General features: G+C 41.7%; 1 protein-coding gene across 1 annotated transcript; it reads left to right on the forward strand.

Annotated features, from left to right (window-relative positions):
• Window positions 1-233: 233 nt before the first annotated feature.
• LOC311052491 (uncharacterized protein) lies at window positions 234-20,107 on the forward strand (the record flags this gene model as incomplete). The annotated part of the gene is made up of 13 exons (XM_084067454.1): window positions 234-239; window positions 321-336; window positions 2,027-2,372; window positions 3,477-3,616; window positions 8,624-8,936; window positions 9,887-10,008; window positions 11,496-11,524; window positions 12,258-12,301; window positions 13,243-13,381; window positions 14,674-14,833; window positions 18,998-19,127; window positions 19,524-19,558; window positions 20,016-20,107. The coding sequence occupies 13 exons, from the start codon at window positions 234-236 to the stop codon at window positions 20,105-20,107; spliced, it is 1,572 nt and encodes a 523-aa protein (XP_083923580.1).
• Between the last annotated feature and the right edge of the window lie 275 nt (window positions 20,108-20,382).

The following is a 20,382-nucleotide window of genomic DNA, read 5'->3' on the forward strand; positions in this document are numbered from 1 at the left end:
TCAATCAATCAATCAATATTCAATCAATCAAACTGCAGTCTGTCTGACCAGCTGAATCTACTGTTCCCAGAATGCACTGCTGTGACAGAAGCCCTCTATGAGAAGCACGAGCCGGGGATTAAGAATGCCGTCCACCAAGTGGTATCAGAGCTGGTAATGAATACACGCAGTCAGCACTCACTTTCTCACTTTAAAATTATACCGTCCTACAAGTGCTAAAGGAGCTGGTAATGATGATGGTAATGATTATCTATGTATTCAAATGCTTTTAGGTCTTTGTTTTATTTTTGTTTCCTCACTCTCCTCCTCCCTCTCTCCAGGACCAACAGGAATCAGGTATGTGCTTATTCTCAATGGTCGTCTTTGTAATTCAAGGTTCAAGGTTCATTTTTTTTGTCATTTACATGCTTGCACATGAAACGAAAATCGTACTCAGGACCAGCACTGTCCAATAAAATAACTATCAATACATAAAGAATAGGCATAAAATACTAAAGTGCAGTGAATTCAAACTGAGCAGCATATTAAGAAAGTATCATCCAGCATTTATCAAAACGAGATAACCTGGCAGCATGACATAATGTATAACAGCAGAGCAAGGCAGAACAGCCAAAGTGCATTTATTGGGGTTTAGAGTTCATCAGTCTAATAGCCCCTGGGTAGAAACTGCATTTAAGCCTTTCAGTTCTAGCTTTGATGGACCAGGGGGACTCGTTTCCATTGTACTCCTTGTTGTCTACAGTACATATTCAGTATGTACACAAATATCCAAAGTTGTCCCCTATCTGTTGCCATAGCTTTAATCACATAACCCTATATACGTCATTGTACGACAAGTGGCGAAAATAACTGATCTACAAGCCCATAACGTGTCGCATTGCGATATTTTGCTTGTATAGCTTGTATATTTTATCAAGTATTTATAGGATAGGCTATTTCAGGTGGACATTATACTAGACATGGCTTGGACTGTAAGACAGGAGTCTTGTTGAAGCCTCCTGGTTTTTCCAGGTCATGTCTCTGTCTGGCCTATACAGAAAACAGAGTGCACACAGCACAATGGCCTGGACTGGTTTGCTTTCCCCACAAGTCAAATTCTTCCACTTGGGCTTTTGTCTTTCTGTTTCTCCTCTTTCCTTTCTCTGGACACTTCCTTGAGTTCTTGTTGTCACAGTTCTGCTGTGTCTGTTATGATCAAGTACAAACTGTATATCGTCTCTGTCGGGTGGAAAGCTAATATGTCCAAAACTGTTACTTTTCAGGATTCAAATTCAAAAGCATCAAAAGTAGCAGATCGACAAGATCTGCTACTTTTTATACTTTTGTGTGAAGCTGTAATATGATCAAGTAGGGCGTTAATTAACGCAAAAACACACACACAGTTAGAATATGGAGATAAGAAGTTTCTGCCCGACAGCAACGATATCAAATGGCATATCGTCACCGTGCTAAACTAATAGCCTATGTCATTTTTTAAAAAGTTTTTCAGGAAAAATAAAAAACTGATCCAAAACAAAACTATATGATATTTCTTAATCATTTCACCCAAAATGTTTATAAAAAAGTATGACTATTAAAATTAAAATAACACTGTCTGTCAGTTATGTAACATTTAAACAGGTTTAAATAGGATTGAATCTGACTTAGGGTAATATGTTTTGTTTAAATGGCCGAAATCAGTAAATAATTTGGCCTAAGTCACAAAACCACGTGACTCAGGCAAAAAAAGGCCTATTTTGGCCTAAGTCACACTAGGGAGTTAGGCCTTTATACTAAAAGGGGAGGGAACAGCATGATCCTTTTCAATTAGGAGATGGGCGATTTTACCAGAGGTGGCCAGTGTCATGAGGAGCTGACCTCGAAAAATGACTTAGGCCATTAGTTTAGCAAGGTGACGATATTACATTTTATATCCACTTCATATCTAGTTCAAATGTGAATTTGAATTGCAGCCACCAGAAGCCATCATAAGTGGTACGGTAAAGTAAAAAACGATGGACATGCAATCATTTTTTTTTTATCGCAGAAGTGGACGTGCCCTCCCTTCCTCCCCCGCCCGCCGTCCCCATCAGCCCCTCTTCATCGCCATCTACGCCGCACGAGGACACGGACGCCGGCGTGGCCGCGGCTGAGGTGGAGCCGGCAGGAGAGGCTGAGGCGGGGGAGGAGGAGGAGTCTCTTCTCCCGGTTGTAGAGCCTCCTCCCCCCCCGCCGCCGCCTACATCCCCGTCCACCCATGCGGAGCGGCCGGTCTCGGCGCTGTCGGCTCTGGAGTGGGCGGGGGAGATCTCCCCCACACCCCCCGGGAAGAAGACCCCGCCATGTGACCAGAGGATCTTACAAGCCCTGGAGAAGGACCGCAGGAAGTTCAGGTAAACAACGGTGTTATAGATAAGTATTCTGTAGCCAATAGCACTAACACACATTCACTGCCATTCACGGACATATCCGTGTTTTAAAATCCACCCGTTCACCGCCATTCACGGATATGTCCGTGATTTTTGTTGGGGGGGTGGGGGAAACGTCCAGAACCCAAGATAACGTGATCCGAAGATTTACTGCTCCATTCACTTCCTGGTTAACCCATTAAGACCTGAGGCCGATTCTTACTAATGTCTTCTAAATCCAAACAGTTTTCTGAAAAAAGGTTATGTTTCTAAAAAAGTGGTTCTCAAACCTTTTCATGTCAAGGACCCCCGAAATGATATGTTTTTGGCCGCCGACCCCCATCTCAAAATATTTTGTTCCAGGGACCAGCAAAGATTTGAGTTAAAAATGTTCACTTTCAAAGAATATAAAAATATTCATTTGTACACATTTTCTCGATTTTTCAAAAATAGCAGATCTACAAGCTCGTAGCGTGGCACTGAGTGCCGCGCTATATTTTTATATTCTTTGAAAGTGAACATTTTCACAGTGAACATTTTTGCACAGTGAACATTTGAAAGTGAACATTTTTGCACAGTGATTTCCTCCGTGATTAGCAAACAGCAGGGGATCGATCATACTGGAGATAAATATTCTGTGGTTCTTGAAAAATGTGTCAGAATGCTTCAAAATGCTGGCAGAAGCTACCTGCCAGCATTAGAAAGCCTCTGGCAGTGAATGTGATAAGAGGGGATACACGTCAAGTAGGCACCTAACCATTGAGGGCATCTCAATGTTAAATTGGATATTTTTTCCAAAATGTAAAAGCATAAAGAATAATGTATGTTTTGGAAAATGGTCGGAAATAACGTAAAGTAACAACATGATTTGAACATGCACGGTACATCATTATCATTACCTAAATTTACCCTTCAACTTCTTGTTTATGCCCCAAATGACTGGCTATCCACAGGTTTTGTATACATTTGTAGCTATTGTGGAAACATTAGGCCTTAAATGTCATTAAAAAAGTGTACCATAAGAGATCGTATGACGCTAATGAAACGCACTGATATATTAAGTTACTATCTTCTCATCCCGCTAACCAGCCCCGCCACATCGACCGCCGTCAGTCCGACTCCAGAGGAGCCCCCCATTTCTGTCAGCCCCACCTGCTCTCTATACGAGCTCCCGCCAATCGACTACGATGATCAGAACAGGCCGGTAGAAGTCAACGGCTTCGACCACAGTAAGACTGGACAGATCACTATGGAGCTTCTCTCAATCTGTCTCTTGATCTATATCTCTCTGTTTTCCAGCACTTTGTGTTACCCTGCGATTTAAACCCCACGTTTTTTTGGTTTAAAAATTGATTTAAAAATGTGACTTCATCCTCTACACGAGGTATGGAGAAAATACACCCCACAGTTGGCACACCAGATAAATGTACTGTACAATGCAGCAGTGTTTATTTTGTCGACTCGACTAAAACTATGACAAAAAATGTTCGTCGACTACCTTTTTACACTGCCGAAAACTAAATAAAAACTAAGCTATGATGACTAAATATATTGACAATTTCGTCAACAAATAGACTAAAATGTTAGAGAGAGACTAGTGAGAGGAGATACAGTAAAACTAAGACAAGTCATTTTATGGTTGGTTGCGCTATAGGGTGTGCATGCTGAAAATAGCAGATCTACAAGCTCACAACGCGTCGCGTTGTGAGCTTATAGATCGGCTATTTTCAGCATTCAACCAAGTGTAAAATCAGCCATTACGACGCCATCAAGACACCGACAAAATACATTTTAGTCGGTTGATTTAGTCAACTAAAATGTATTTTGTCAAACTAAGACTAGACTAACAGTAAAATTTGCTGTCAAAACCAACACTACCATGCAGTCACAGAAAACCTGAAAACTAGCTATTGGCTTCTACAGGTATGCAGGAGATGTCACCGTCTGTACGCTTTGATGCCGGAGGGTGCCGTCACGTGATGGTTAGCGGGACTAATAAGGCAGTGGTTCTCAAAGGCTCTCAAATTGCATACTTTATTAACAAATTAACTTACTCTTTGGTGGCAAGCAGTGGTGGAAAAAGTACTCCCATTTTCTACTTAAGTAAAAGTATCAATACTGCAATGCAGAAATACTCTGTTACAAGTAAAAGGCCCGTGTTCAAAATGTTACTTGAGTAAAAGTACAAAAGTATTGACATCAACATATACTTAAAAGTATAGTCGCGACGCGTTGTGAGCTTGTAGATCGGCTATTTTCAAATAGCCTTTATATAAAACAGGGCTAAAGTGGTTCATGCATGTTTTATAATATAATAATTTATATCTGCAAAGTAACTAGTAACTATAAAGTTTTCAAATAATTGTAGTGGAGTAAAAGTACAATATTTGCCTCTGAGATGTAGAAGTAAGTAGAAGTAAAAGTATTGAACATTGGAAATACTCCAGTAAAGTAAAAGTACCTCAAAATTGTACTTAAGTACAGTACTTGAGTAAATGTACTTAGTTATTTTACACCACTGATGGCAAGCTAGAATGGTCCTGTTGGTCAGGTGCTCTTTTATGGTGGTTTGTAATGAGGATAGGGAGTCGGCTGGTGGCTGGGGTTTTCCACAATTTGGTGGCAGAATAGTAGAAGTGGGGTCCAGGGACCCTCGGGGTTGGAACCAAATGGACCCGTAAGGTTGCACGCCCTCAGAGCCATGGGGTTCCTTGCAATTGAAAAGTCTGAGAACCACTCAGAGAACAATAAGGAAAGAGTTTAAAGACACACAGAGACAACAAAAACAAGCGTGTTGGAATCCCTGTCCTGTGCCAGGAACAACTCAGCAGAAAGGCAGGGCGGAGGAGGACAGGAATGTCAGCTATGGAACACGAGCACGAGCATCATGGTTCAAAAAACTTTAAATGTATGTGCAGTGCAACCTGCCATGTCAAGGAAGTTGATACCAGTCTTATAAGTACAGGAGAGCAATTGTAATGGAACAATCTTATATCGGTCCTATTTTTAATCACAGTTGGAAGAACTGAAGTGATTCTTAAAAGACAGGGAAAGAGATCAATGTTATTTATTCTCAGTTAGTTATTCACAATAAATTATGTTAAATCCACCCTGCCCCCAACATTTCCTGGGCTGTGATGTCAGGAGTGGACGTAGATGTCCTTGCTGCTGCTTGACCTGCACCACTGGACAAATAAAGGGACACTTATGTTATCAATGTACATTTAATGTCATAATGTAACAGTAGAGAGGCTTCCAGAGCATTGCAAATATAGACATTTACAATGAACATTTTCAGGCCAACAATATACCAACCATAGTCAATTCAGTATGTACAACTAGCAACTTCCTCCACTCGTATGCTTGTTATGCTAAAAAGGATAACAACACAAAGGTCCAGGGGGACTCGTTTCCATTGTGGTCCATTGTACTCCTTGTTGTCTACATATTCAGTATGTACACAAATATTCGAAGTTGTCCGCTATCTGTTGCCATAGCTTTAATCACATAACCCTATATACATCATTGTACGACAAGTAGCGAAAATAGCTGATCTACAAGCCCAGAACGTGTCACATTGCGATATGTTGTGAGCTTGTATATTTTATCAAATATTTATAGGATAGGCTATTTCAGGTGGACATTATACTAGACATGGCTTGGACTGTAAGTCTTGTCTTGTTGAACGCTCCTGTTTTTTCCAGGTCATGTCTCTGTTGTCTGTATAGGCCAGACAGAGTGCACAATACAATGGCCTGGACTGGTTTGCTTTCCCCACAAGTCAAATTCTTCCACTTGGGCTTTTGTCTTTCTGTTTCTCCTCTTTCCTTTCTCTGGACACTTCCTTGAGTTCTTTTCACTCAGCGTTTCTTCTCCACGCGTTTGCTGTGTCTGTTACGATCACGTACAAACTGCATATCGTCTCTCTGTCGGGTGGAAACCTCATATATCCAAAACTGTTACTTTTCAGGATTCAAATGTATCAAAAGTAGCAGATCGACAAGATCTGATGCTTTTGATACTTTTGTGTGATGCTGTAATATGATCAAGTAGGGCGTTAATTTACGCAAAAAAAACACACACACAGTTAGAATATGGAGATAGGAAGTTTCTGCCCGACAGCAACGATATCAAATGGCATATCGTCACCTTGCTAAACTAATGTACATTTTTTAAAAGTTTTTCAGGAAAAATAAAAAACTGATCCAAAACAAAACTATATGATATTTCTTAATCATTTCACCCAAAATGTTTATAAAAAATGATGACTATTAAAATTAAAATAACACTGTCTGTCAGTTATGTAACATTTAAATAGGTTTAAATAGGATTTAATCTGACTTAGGCCAAAACAGTTTTTTAAATGGCCTAAATCAGTAAATAATTTGGCCTAAGTCACATGTGAGTCAGCCAAAAAAAAAGGCCTATTTTGGCCTAAGTCACACTAGGGAGTTAGGCCATTATACTAAAACGGGAGGGAACAGCATGATCCTTTTCAATTAGGAGATGGGCGATTTTTACCAGAGGTGGCCAGTGTCACGAGGAGCTGACCTAGGCAAAAATATATTTTTTCTCGAAAAATGACTTAGGCCATTAGTTTAGCAAGGTGACGATATTACATTCCGGCCCCCAGAGAAGCCTGCCAGACCCCCCACCGTCGACCTGACTCCCTACCTGCCTCCACCAGCTCTGGAAGACAACAGTATGGACATATTACTCGGTTGTGACACAAAGCTATATACTAGTGTTGATTTTGACAGCAGATTTTGATTTAGTTTTAGTCATAGTCTTTTGAGTAAAATTCCATTTAGTTTTAGTCATATTTTAGTCATCTGAAATGTTTTACTGTTAGTCTAGTTTCAGTCGACAAAATATCATAAGATTATAGTTGACTAAAATCTACAGTTGATTTAGTCGACTAAAATGTATTTTGGCGGTGGCTTGATGGCGTCGTAATGGCTGATTTTACACTTGCCGATCTACATGCTCACAACGTGTCGCATTGCGACGCGTTGTGAGCTTGTGGATCCGCTATTTTCAGCATGCACACCCTAGCGCAACCAAACATAAAATGACTTGTCTTTTAGTTCTACTGGATCTCTTCTCCAGTAGTCTCTCTCTAACATTTTGGTCTAGTTTTTATTTGTTGACGAACTTGTCAATATATTTAGTCTTAGTTTTAGTCATCATAGTTTAGTCATCATAGTTTTAGTCGACGAAATCAACACTGCTATATACTAAATCTGTTGACAAAAGGTTCAGCATAGTCGGGCGCTCGGGTGGTTAGGGCTGTCACGATTATGACATTTTACTTGACGATGAATTGTCGCTCAAATAATCGCGTTTAGGCTTCGTAGACAAAAGGTGCTCAGGGCAAATAACTTACATCATTTAATAGCTTGAATAGTGGAAATAGCAGAGAGTGCAAACAGCAGATCTACAAGCTCAAAACGCGTCACGATGTGACGCGTTTTGAGCTTGTGGATCGTCTGTTTCCACTATTCTTTTTAAAGGGCAAGACCACTTTGGTAGAGGTTTGGGTTGTGTAGTTACCTTGCCATGATGTAACTCCAAAGGTGGACAAAAAAACAAAAATAATTGCTCCATCGATTAGAAATTGATAATTCTAAATATGCTCTTACATTGTACACTGAAACAGCTCTCAAAGTCACTCTTTTAGCACGTAAACGGACGCAACAAAGCTGATTCAGAGGATATAGAACATCACCAAACCCAGTACTGTTTGTTTTTTTAATAAAAATGTCAACTTCCTGTTGATTTTACTATTTGAAGATCCGGATCCGGATCCACGGATCCAGTCTGGGTGTTCTTCTACATAAAAATAACAAAATCAATAAAAATATCAATTTCTAATCAATGGAGCAATTATTTTTGATTTCTTGTCCACCTTTGGAGTTACATAATGGCAAGGTAACTACACAACCAAAACAAAGTGGTCTTGCCCTTTAAATGTTAGAAAACATTTTCAACATGATTTGTGACGATTATTGCAAAAAATCATTATGATTATATAAAAGATTTGTGATTAGGCGATTATGTAATAATTGCGTCTGGGGGGTTCGAATCCACCGCGGTGCATCCGGCAATCACTACTACATTGGGGAGAAAAAAAATGGGTAAAAAGCAAAGTTCAGCAAAGTTAAGTCCCATCGCTTATTTGTATAGCAAATGTTTTCCTCTATAATGTTTGTACGATATTGTTTTCCTCCTCTCAGCCATAGACATCCCCGCTACTCCAGATTTCTCAGAGGGAGAGGTCAGCGCCGAGGTCCAGGAGTTCGAGGACGTGGGATCGGACGCGCCCGGCCTACCGTCTCCGGAGTCGCCCAAACTGGAGTCGTGGGGGAACGGCGTCTCCGACAGTCTGGACAGCCCCGAGGGACACACGTTCCCGGAGACGGACACTTCGGAGTTCCACGGCAACGGGACGGAATACGACGGCGAATTCCAGGACGTTCCGGAATCGACGCAGGACGCGCCCGAGTCCTCCTCCTCCCCCGTCGCTCAGGACATCCCGATGATTACAGGGTGAGACAGGCGATAACTAAGTACATTTACTCAAGTAGGCTACTGTACTTAAGCACAATTTTGAGGTGCTTTTAGTTTACTGGAGTATTTCCAATACTTTTAATTCTACTCCACTACATCTCAGAGGCAAATATTGTACTTTTACTCCACTGCAACTATTTGAAAACTTTAGTTACTAGTTACTTTGGAGATATAAATTACTATGTTATAAAACATACATTTACCACTTTAGCCCTGTTTTATACATAGGCTATTTGAAAATAGCCGATCTACAAGCTCACAACGTGAGCTTGTAAATCTGCTATTTTAAAACATTTTAGTACTTTTACTTTTAGTATTTTAAGTATATTTTGATGCCAATACATTACATTACATTACATTACAGTCATTTGGCAGACACTTTTATCCAAAGCGACTTACAACATAGGTAGGGAACAAAAACTACTAATCACCAGAAGTCTTAAGTGCATTTTCTGCAAAAACAAGCATACCTAGCGCTAAGGTAAAAGTGCTATATATCAGCTACCTATTTCCTTAAACAGATGAGACAAAATAGCTAAATCAAATGAGCAAGAGCTAAAACAAATAATTGTATCGACTAAACAAGATCCAATAAAACAAGACAACAATAAAACAAGAGTTCGTACAACTCGTTAACAACAAGTAGGCCAGGCAAAGAGGAAGGGTAGTGTTTCCTGAAGAGGTGGGTTTTCAGCCTGCGGCGAAAGATGGGCAGTGACTCTGTTGTCCTGACATCAGTGGGAAGTTCATTCCACCACTGTGGGGCCAGAACAGAAAAAAATACTTTTGTACTTTTACTCAAGTAACATTTTGAACACAGGCCTTTTACTTAAACAGAGTATTTCTACATTGCAGTTTTGATACTTTTACTTAAGTAGAAAATGTGAGTACTTTTTCCACCACTTTGACGAACCCTCTGTCCCGTCCAGGCTCCTGAGAGAGAACAGCTTCTATGAGAGTGGTGACAACGTGTACGAGAACATCGCCACCGCCGCCACCAAGAAGAAAGGAAAGGGCGACGGGAGCGAGAAACGCAAAGGACCGCCAAAGAGTAAGGCATCTAATACCAGGGGTCTTCAACAGGGGGTCCAGGACCCCTCTAGGGAGTCCTCAGAGTTACAACAGGGGGGCCGCCAAATCTTTGTGTGATAGGATCATGTTTTTTACATGAACCACTTGAACCCTAGCGTCCCTATTCTGAGTGGAACATTTGCCAAAAATAGCCGATCTACAAGCGCACATCGCCTCACGCTGCGAGGCGATGTGAGCTTGTAGATCGGCTATTTTTGGCAAAGAGTTTTGGTGTAGAGGGGGAAAAAAGAGCAGACTAAGTATTGACGGTTCAAGTGGTTAAAGAGGTGGTGCCATGGTTTTGCACCTTTTCTGTTTTTCATGTGTCTATGAGGTTGATAGAACTTCATTAAGCCCCCTGGTGGTGTTTTATGTCTTCTCTGACTATTTGGAGTTTCTACCTGGAGGCTGAAACCTTGAGGGTCAAACGTGCCAATAGAGAAACAGCGCTTTAGTGACACAGTAAAACCATACCCTCCCCCTCATTATCATAACACAACAGGTGTGGTTATGAGGAGGAGGAGGGACGAGGACAGGTGGGTGGTGCTAAGGTGGTGGAGGAGGTGTACACTTAGGAGGTGTATACTTAATGAACTGGAGGCGTGTCCACAGAAAAACAATTTTAACACTTTCTGTACACTTTTTTGAAAAAAAAGTCTTCCTCCTAGTATAACCATAATACCTGATGATTATGTTTTAGGGGGGGGGGAATCACTGAAAATCACGGCACCCCGTCTTTAAATATCTGAAAATACACATGAATCCAACATACACTGATGATAGGGCTGTCAACGTCTATGAAACTGTCTAAGAAATCTATGATTTTTTTCATCTGTTACACAGTTTTATACAATATGTAGTAGTGGGTCCCTGCTTCAACTCTCTCTCAGCTAAGGGGTCCTTGGCCTGAAAACGTTGAAGACCCCTGATCTATACAGTACAATGAGTCTTTGTTTAAAACCTACAGTACCGTTCATAGAATACCAGATGGGCGTGTTTGAAGACAAATTCAAGATCGCAGCAACATTAACCCTGTAGCGTCCCTAATTTTACGGGCAAGTCGTTCAAAGAATTTCAAAAATCTTGTTCTAAAACTTACGAGCTCACGATTTACGAGCTCATAGCGCAGTGTGACTCGTGGCGCATTGTGAGCCTGTAGATCGGCTGTTTTCGACGATGTATAGGGCTTAAGCGGCTGAGCGGTCTGATACCATCAGACTTCCTGATGCATAGTATTGTTTTAACACAACAAACCACACCCGTCTGGTCCTCCAAGGTTAACGTAGTCCTGGTGAATTCTGATCTAAGACAATTCAGGCCCTTCAGTAATCATGGTCTATCATACATTCAACAGCACAGCGATAAGATAAAGTGGTTTAGGTGATGTTTAGATAACGCATCCATTATCTGTTGTACAGAAAGAATATTTTGAGTTGTTTACATAACTGTTTTTCTCATTTCACACAGATCCGTATGCCGAGACACAGCCGCCAAAAGTAAGTACGATCTTAGCTCACCCCCCACCTACTTCTTTGTGTGTGATAATGCGTGTGTGTGTGTGTGTGTGTGTGTGTGTGTGTGTGTGTGTGTGTGTGTGTGTGTGTGTGTTTGTATTACTATACTTGCGAGGACCAAGTATAGTAGAATTTGAAGAAATATACTTTATGAGGACCGTTTTCCTGGTCCTCACAAGACAAATGGTTGTTGTATAGTTAAAAAAAACATTTTTAGAGATACGTTTACAATTAGAAAAACATTCAGGTCAGGATTAGACATTTAGGTGTCTTAGAGGTTAGGTTTAGGGATTGGAATTAAGAGTTAAACATGATTTATACTTTTTTGCACGCCAGTGTCATGCACCGAAAAATAGCCGATCTATAAGCTCACAACGCGTCGCAGCGCGACGCGTTGTGGGCTTGTAGATCTGCTGTTTTCTGGCTTTAGGCTTACGGTTAAAAATGGCAAAATATATTTATTTTTTAAATGGCATTCATAAAATGGCTGTCCTAAAGCGTGGATGTCCTCACAAGTACAGTAATACAAAATGTGCGTGTGTATGTGTGTGATAATGTGTGTGTGTGTGCGCGCGCGTGCGTGTGAATTAAGTGTGTGAATAAGGGATAGAAAACCCTCTTCTTATCATGACAAAAGCTGTTTATTCAGTGCAGCAGTCTCATAGATCAGCACAAAAACCCATTAAGCCTTTATCTCTCTTCTTTTTGTCAACAGGCTGAAGAGAAAACCAAGATGGGCACTTTGGGCAGGTTCGGCAAGTAAGGCCTACATTCTGACCCATTTCTGCTCTAATATCAGAGCTGTGTTTTTGTCTCAGTTATCCCATAGAGGTGCAATGCACTGTGGAATACTGAGCGTCTCAGTTATCCCACAGAGCAGTGGTTCCCAAACTAGGGGTCGGGACCCCCACAAAAAATATTTTGGGGGGGTCCCCAGATGATTAGCTTCATATGCAATATTGCTTTTCTCACGCAACAGTAAACAAACCAACATACAGTATAAGTGTGTACAGGGTATCTGCACGTTTCTAAAGTGACAATTTAAGGACTTTTAAGACCTTTTTAATACCTCTAAAATGACAAAAGTAACCAACAAACTATACTATAAAAATGGCCAAACATTGTCCAAATTCTCAAATATTACCTTAGAAAACAAGGTAATATTTGTTGAAAATAGCCAATCTACATGCTCAGAAGCATGTAGCCTGTAGATTTTCACAATATTTATCGGTGGAACGCGAGACAACTAAATGAAATGCCTCAATTCCAAGTGCTTGTCAGAGTGGGGGGTCCCCAGTTCAAATATGATTATTTTGGGGGGTCACGGCCTGAAAAGGTTGAGAACCACTGCCATAGACGTACAGTACACTGTGAAATACAGAGTGTGGGTCAGTTCGGTTCCATGTGGAAACCTCATATGTCCAAAACTGTTACTTCTCAGGATTCAAAAACAAAGTTGCAGATCTACAACCTCAAAATGTGTTGCTTTGCGGCACATTTCGAGCTTGTAGATCTGCTACTTTTGATGCTTTTGTGTGACGCTGTAGTATGATCAAGTAGGGCATTCATTTACAAAAAAAAAACACAAAAAGTTCAAATATGGACTCTCACCTAATGCCATGCCCAAAATAGAGACAGTGCTTAACACACTGACACCTGGCCTGGTCTGTCTTCCTTCTCTGTCCGTCTCCCTCCAACAGGAACGACAAGAAGGCTGCTCCTCCTGAGGGACCCGACGAGAAGGAGCTGAGGAAGAGAGAGAAACAGCGGCTGGAGAAGGAGAAGAAAGAGCTGAAGGAGAGAGAGAAGAAGGAGGGCGAGATGAAGAAGAAGTTCAAGGTGAGCAAGCGCTTTTCTTTTTGACTGAGAAATGAGAAGAGGGGAGAGGAGAAGAGGGGACAATTTAGGCATTTAGCAGACACTCTTTATCCAGAGCGACTTACAATAAGCAAGTTAAACACATCCATCAAATCCAGAGAGACAGTGTAGCGCCTCAGTAGTCTAGGATCACAGGTAAAGCAAGAACCTAGCATCAGTCTTAACAATATACTATCAAAAGATGATCTTTACTTTGAAACTATAGGATACCTGCAGGTAAACAATGAATCTAGTATCTGTCTAAATCAGTGGTTCTCAAAATGGACACTTATTAGCCCGCGGACCACCATTTGAAAAAGATATGCTAGGGACCCCCATAAGAGAAGACGGGTCCATTTGGTTCCATTTGTACACTCTCAGAGTTACAGACCCGTATGGGTCCATTTGGTTCACTATCCATCATTTAGCTGGGGACCCCCTGTAACTCCCTCAAGGACCCCTGGGGGTCCCCGGACCCCACTTTGAGAACCAACGGTCTAAATAACATGCTATCTAACCTTTGCATAAGTCTGCATGCATGGTCGTCAAGGCTAGGTCAAGAGCTACAGGCTAAGGTGGAGTGGAGGGTGTGAGTCTGCAGTTCTAGTTTGGGAGCCAGGAGGAGAAGAGTCTGGGATGTGTGGAGCGTTGTCCCGGATGTTTTAGGGAAGGTTCAGACAGTTTCCCTGTGTTAGCTGATCTGTAGATGAGAGGAGAGGGGAGGGGTGTGTGTGCGCCTTGGCACCAAAACCTGTCCGAATTCATTCCTACACAGAGGAGCTGCTGAGCAAACCAACATGGTGCCTATACTGCCTAGACACAGACCTCGAAGGAATCTGTATTTTTGTCTGTCTGTCCTCCATTTTATGCGATCATTTAGGCAGAAAAATTACAAAATTTCTACTTACTTCTTCTAGTGTTGAAACGCAAACACTCTGGGCCTGTGTTGGTGAAAATATCTTCAAGCTCTGCTGTAACCAAAGAACTGCCAATGCGTGCATATAAAATACCTGTTTCACAGCAGCCATCTTCTAGTAGGGTAAACACAGGTGTTACCAATAATACTAATGAAGGTCGCATTCCATTCAGGACAAACTGAGTCAGGGTGCTGCATGTTGGCGCACTGAGAAAGGCTCTGTTACACTAAATAGAATGGAACCTCGATTAGCATCATTGGTGTGTGTGTGTGTGTGTGTGTGTGTGTGTGTGTGTGTGTGTGTGTGTGTGTGTGTGTGTCTCACACACGTCACCTATCACCTCCCTTCCTCTGTCAGATCACAGGGCAGGAGGAGGGCATGTACCAGGCCACAGTAACCGTGACAACAAAGGGCCGCAAGAACGACCTGCAAGTGAAGAGCGGTGACCTCATCACCATCATCAGAACGACCAACTGTCCCAAGGGCAAGTGGCTGGCCCGGGACGGCACCAACACCTGTGAGTCACACCCACTTCATAATGTCCACAGCTAGGATCCAGGGTCCATGTATAAATCAGTGGTTCTCAAACTTTTTCGTGCCAAGGACCCCCAAATCGACATATTTTTGGGTGCGGACCCCCCTTTTTAAAATATTTTGCAGTGCCAGGGACCTCAATAAGCAAAGATTTGCGATAAAAAATGTTTGCTTAAAATAATAAATATATTATAAGATTTGCACAAATTTTCTAGATAAAAAAAACAAAACAAGCTACAAGCTCACAGCGCGTCACTTTGTGCCATGCTGCCAGCTTGTAGATCTGCTATCTTTGAATAGCCAACGTATAAATGGATAAAGTGGTTAAAATGATTGCGACGCTATGTTAACTACTTTTACAGGGGACCCCCTGGAACACCCCCCAAGGACCCCTGGGGGTCCCCGGACCCCACTTTGAGAACCAATGGTTCAAAGACCAGGTGAAAAGGCTTTACGCAAACCGAATCGAGATGTATTTATGGGGCCAGGCTTCCAGCATGGACCCATATTGTTATTGGCATTATTCCGTTTCTTCTTCTTCTTCTTCTTCTTCTGCCGTTTTTGCCAGTTCTGGCTGAACCGTGCAGTCGCTTTTTATGAAACTCGGCCATATGGTAGATGGTCATGAAAAACGATCAAAAAATAAATCTCACAATCTTTCGTCAAAAGGTGGCGCTATAGCACTCAGTTGAAAATGACAACTTTGAACAGGTACAACTCATGCCCTGTTTAACCTACAGCCATGAAACTTCGATGCACACATGCGTCTCCTCATGCTGAACAACTTTCACACTCTGGCTTTTGACCTCTGACCTTTAGATCTCCCACCATTTTGAATTATATGAAAAACAGTTAAAACCTATCTCCTCCTGGGATTTTTGAGTAATCTGCACAAAACTTTTTACACATGAACTTTGGACCTATACCAAAAAACGTTTGCAAAATATCTTCCATAAGTGAAAAAATGAAGCTTTAATGAGCCAATGAATATTGCAGTTTTATGACAATTATTCATCTGCCCCTAACACATACATGCAGACTTACCATTCTTTGAAACTTTGCAGAAATGTAAAGGGCCATTCCAAATATCACTGAAACCAATCTTACTCCAATTGGTCAAACGGGGGCGCTATAGCAATTTTTTTTAAATTGAAACTTTAAACAGGCAAAAGTCATGCCTCGTTTGGCCGACAGCCATTAGACCTTACACATGTGCCTTGACTAATGAGGAACACATCTATCACGTTGACCAGTAAGCACCGCCCTTAGATTGTCCGCAATCTTGAGCAGTTTGAAAAACACTTAAACCCAGGATTTTTCAGCTATTTGCGTGTAACTGTATGATCTGTGTGATCTCCTTTTTCACAGGTTGTTGTCTGTTGGTGGCTTCTCGCTTAAATGTGTGCCCCACAACCTGAAGGTCACCAGTTCAAGCCTCACTTGGTGCAGACTTCATCTAAGTTGCATTTCACACAACATGACTATCAATGAATACATCTGCAATTGTTAAAGATAACATGAAATACTTAATTGAGTGTTTTTTACATACAGCTGATCTACAATCTCACAACTTTTCAGATAGCAATGAGAGTATGTTTTTTCAATGTATAACATACTTCATTGTGAAAATAGCCAATGTACAATCTGACAACTTTTAATGGTTTGTAAGCTTGTAGATCGGCTACTTTCACTAATTTTGGTTCTGAGGAGATGTACAATTTCTTCATTGGTAAATGGTTTGTGAACGAGTGATCTTAGTGTTAGTGAAACAGGCGCTTGGGTCATGACAGAAGGCAAGAGTTTGTGATCCTCAACAGACAATATCAGCCTGGACAAAGATATAGCACTATAGGTAGTGTTGCAGCTACCTAAGAGTGCTTCATGACCGTAAGGTTGCCGGTTCAAGCCTCACTTGATGCAGACTCATTTAAGTTGAAATGCAAAAAACATGACTCAATCTATTCCGTTTCCATGGCGCTCTCTCTCTCTCTCTTCAATCTATTCCATTTCCATGTCTTTCTCTTCAATCTATTCCGTTTCCATGTCTCTCTCTCTGTCTCTTCAATCTATTCCGTATCTCTCTCTCTCTCTCTCTCTCTCTCTCTCTCTCTCTCTCTCTCTCTCTCTCTCTCTCTCTCTCTCTCTCTCTCTCTCTCTCTCTCTCTCTCTCTCTCTCTCTCTCTCTCTCTCTCTCTCTCTCTCTCTCTCTCTCTCTCTCTCTCTCTCTCTCTCTCTGAGGGGTGGCCATAGCTGAGTGGTTAGGGAGCCAGAGACTCTGGTTGCCCCAGGTACGATTCCAGGCCAGGTCAGCAAATGTGTCAATGAAATTTGTCCCTGAGCAAGACTCTTAACCCCTAATTGCTCACAGGCACTCATTGGAAACAAGACCGCAAGGACTTTCATGAACTGACCTGTTAAAGGAATTATCGTTTCTCTTTCTCTCTCCTGGCCCCATATTATCGCTGCTTGCAGCTATATTTTCTATTGAAACTGGGGCCGGGTGCTTCCTTAGCCATAGTCTGATAGGCGCATAGAACGGTGTGGTGTGTATTTGAATACAATCAGCAGACTGACAGCTGATTACAGCTGAGGCGCGTTGTGCCCTGCACCGACTAACGGCATGCTTTACATCAAGTGCAAAACATGCAAGTGATGACATCAGACCAATGACACTACCGTCTCTCTACAAACCGCTGTGAAGCCATATTCTGCGTTCACACTAGCAGCGACAAAGCAACAGGCTACAACTAATTTTCAATGGAAGACAGGGACATGGAGCGACAAACTGGTGGCTGACACACTGTCGCTGTGTGACCGCGGTGTGACAAAAAAAAAGTCGACCTGGCTTCAACTGTTTCCAGCGCTGCAATGAGGCATTAGTGAAGCGTCAACCTGGTCATGTTTTTGTTTCACCATTTCCACTCCTCTCTCGCCACAATTCCTGCCCTGTTCCGTACATGGCAGTTAAACAGTTGTATAGACTGTTGTATACCGGCGCTGTATAGACAGGGCCGGATTACCCATAGGCCGTAGGGGGCGAGTGCCCTGGGGCACCAGCCAATGGGGCACCCACATAGTGCTAATCCGGCCCTGTGTATAGAACTGTGTTCCCGTTGCATACCTGCAGTTCTCGTTTGACAGAAAGCGGACTCTCTCTTTTCCTAGTGTTTCGCCCATGTGGGTGTGGTTTTGAGGTATAGTTTCTGTGAGGTTAGGTTTAGGCATAGTTTTTGAGAGGTTATGGTTTAGGGTTAGGTTTAAGCATATAACCACATCCACCTAGGCAAAACACTAAAGAAAGTGGTTTAATAGTGCCTTCCAGAAGGGGGCATAAACATTTCCTGTTCCAGGTCCGTGTCCCATACTGTGGCTTAATTTGATTGGCTCAGCAGCAGATGTTGAACTGGAAACAAATGACACCTTCATACGTGTTTCCAGTTCACATGAAATGAAGATCTGAGAAATATTTATGCCCCTTTCCTGGAAAAGGGAACCACAGTTATGCACAGAGCCAATTTCACCCTGCACTTTTCTTTTACACAGTGTGGCTTGAGCAACACTTCAACGGCGACTCTGCAGGAATGTGTAGCTGGACACACTTGGGTCATTTTGTAACTTTTGTCGCCGCTCGTGTGAACACAGCATTATTAGTATTTCATTCAATTCATACAATAATTATTCTAAAGAACCCCAAATTACATCATGTTTATAATAATAATAATAATAATACACTTTATTTGTATAGCACCTTTCATGACATGAAATGCAGCTCAAAGTGCTTTACAGAGCAAGAATACAATTACAACAATAAAGCAAAAAAGAAAAGCAAAAGCAATAAAACTTTTAAAATAATAGCAGTGAATCAGGCAATACAGTGAGGACATGGATAACAACACAGAGATTTAAAAATCAACCAAAAAAATAACTAAAAGCAAGAGTGAAGAAGTAGGTCTTGAGCTGTGCTTTAAAGCTATCCACAGAGAATGCCTGTCTTAGATGCAATGGGAGTTTATTCCACGCTGTCGGCCCGTAGAAGCAGAATGCTGCTTCACCGTGGATTTACTAAACACAAGAGAACCCTATTTGATAAAGTTTGTGAAGCTAAATACAAATTAAATGTGCATACCTGTATGTGTGTGTGTTCCAGACGGTTACATCGCTGTGGAACACGTGGAACTGGACATCAAGGAATTGTTGGAGCTGGGGAAGAGGGCGGCCAAAAACCGTAGAACTAGCTTTATCGCCATAGAGCCGGAGGCAGCAAGTCAAGGGAGCAGGTGTGTGTACCAATCGAAGTTGCCATGTTTAACTTATTTGTCCTTCATTGCACGACCCTTTTGGAAAGTTTCACCCAACAAACACAACACAGGGGTCTAGTAGTAGTGTGGATCTCAGACTATGTGTGGATATATGTCATATGACGTATTACTCCAAATGTGAGTGTTGGTGAACTCCATATTTGGGCAAAATTTTGGGGGGACATACATATTCAGCACACATTCAAAAGCAGAAAATAAGTAAATGGCAAATGGTGCATTTATACTGTATAGCAGCGGTTATATCCAAGGAGCTTTACATTCACCCACCAATGGCGGAGCCACTGCCGCCCCACCATTCGTCCAGGTTTACTCTCTTACTAATTGTCATTCATACATTTTTCTTCTTTCCATCAGGACTTCAAATCAGTATCCACTCTCAACAGGCAGTTGTAAGTATTTATTTATACTTGATATAGTTGCTGCAATTTATAGTTGATAATTACTTACTATACTATATATGTACATACTATACCAGTGGTCCCCCAGGGGGTCCTCAGAGTTACTACAGGTGGTCCACCAAATCTTTTGTGTGATTGGATTTCTTTTTTTTACATCAACCACTTGAACCCTATTTGTCCCTATTCTGAAGAGAACTTAAGCCGGAAATAGCAGATCTACAAGCTCACAACGCCTCACACGTGACCTTGTATTGCTTGCTATTTTCGGCAAAGAGGTTTGGTGTTGGTCTATGAAATCTATGAAAATACAATGTTATACAGTATGTAGTGGGGGTCCCTGCTTCATCTCTCTTTCAGCTAGGGGGTCCTTGGGCTGAAAAACGTTAAAAGACCCCTGTACTATACAGTATCTGGCTTCAATTTGACACCAGTGTGTGTGTGTGTTCAGTTACAGACGACAGTGAAGAGTGGACGTGTGATGATGAGGATGTTCTCTCCTCGCCTACAGAAACCAGTGACCCCTTCAGTCCAGCAAAGTAAGTCCACACTGACCTGAACTGAAAGCTAACACTCTCTATTTCTCTTTCACCTCAACTCAACATAACCACTCTGTCCACTTTCACATGGTCAACTGATGAAGACTTATGAGACCTCATGTTCCATCGTACCATGGTGTTGCGTGCTGTAATAATGCAAATAAAAATGAGGCTTTACAAATGATAACTAACTGAAACCGTATTGTGTATTTACAAAACTAACTAAACAAACATCATGGAGAATACATCCTCAGTTTTCGTCTTTGTCAATTTACATAC

The sequence above is a fragment of the Gymnoscopelus microlampas genome, assembly GCF_963454915.1.
Source record: "Gymnoscopelus microlampas genome assembly, chromosome: 9".
NCBI classification, from domain to species: domain Eukaryota; kingdom Metazoa; phylum Chordata; class Actinopteri; order Myctophiformes; family Myctophidae; genus Gymnoscopelus; species Gymnoscopelus microlampas.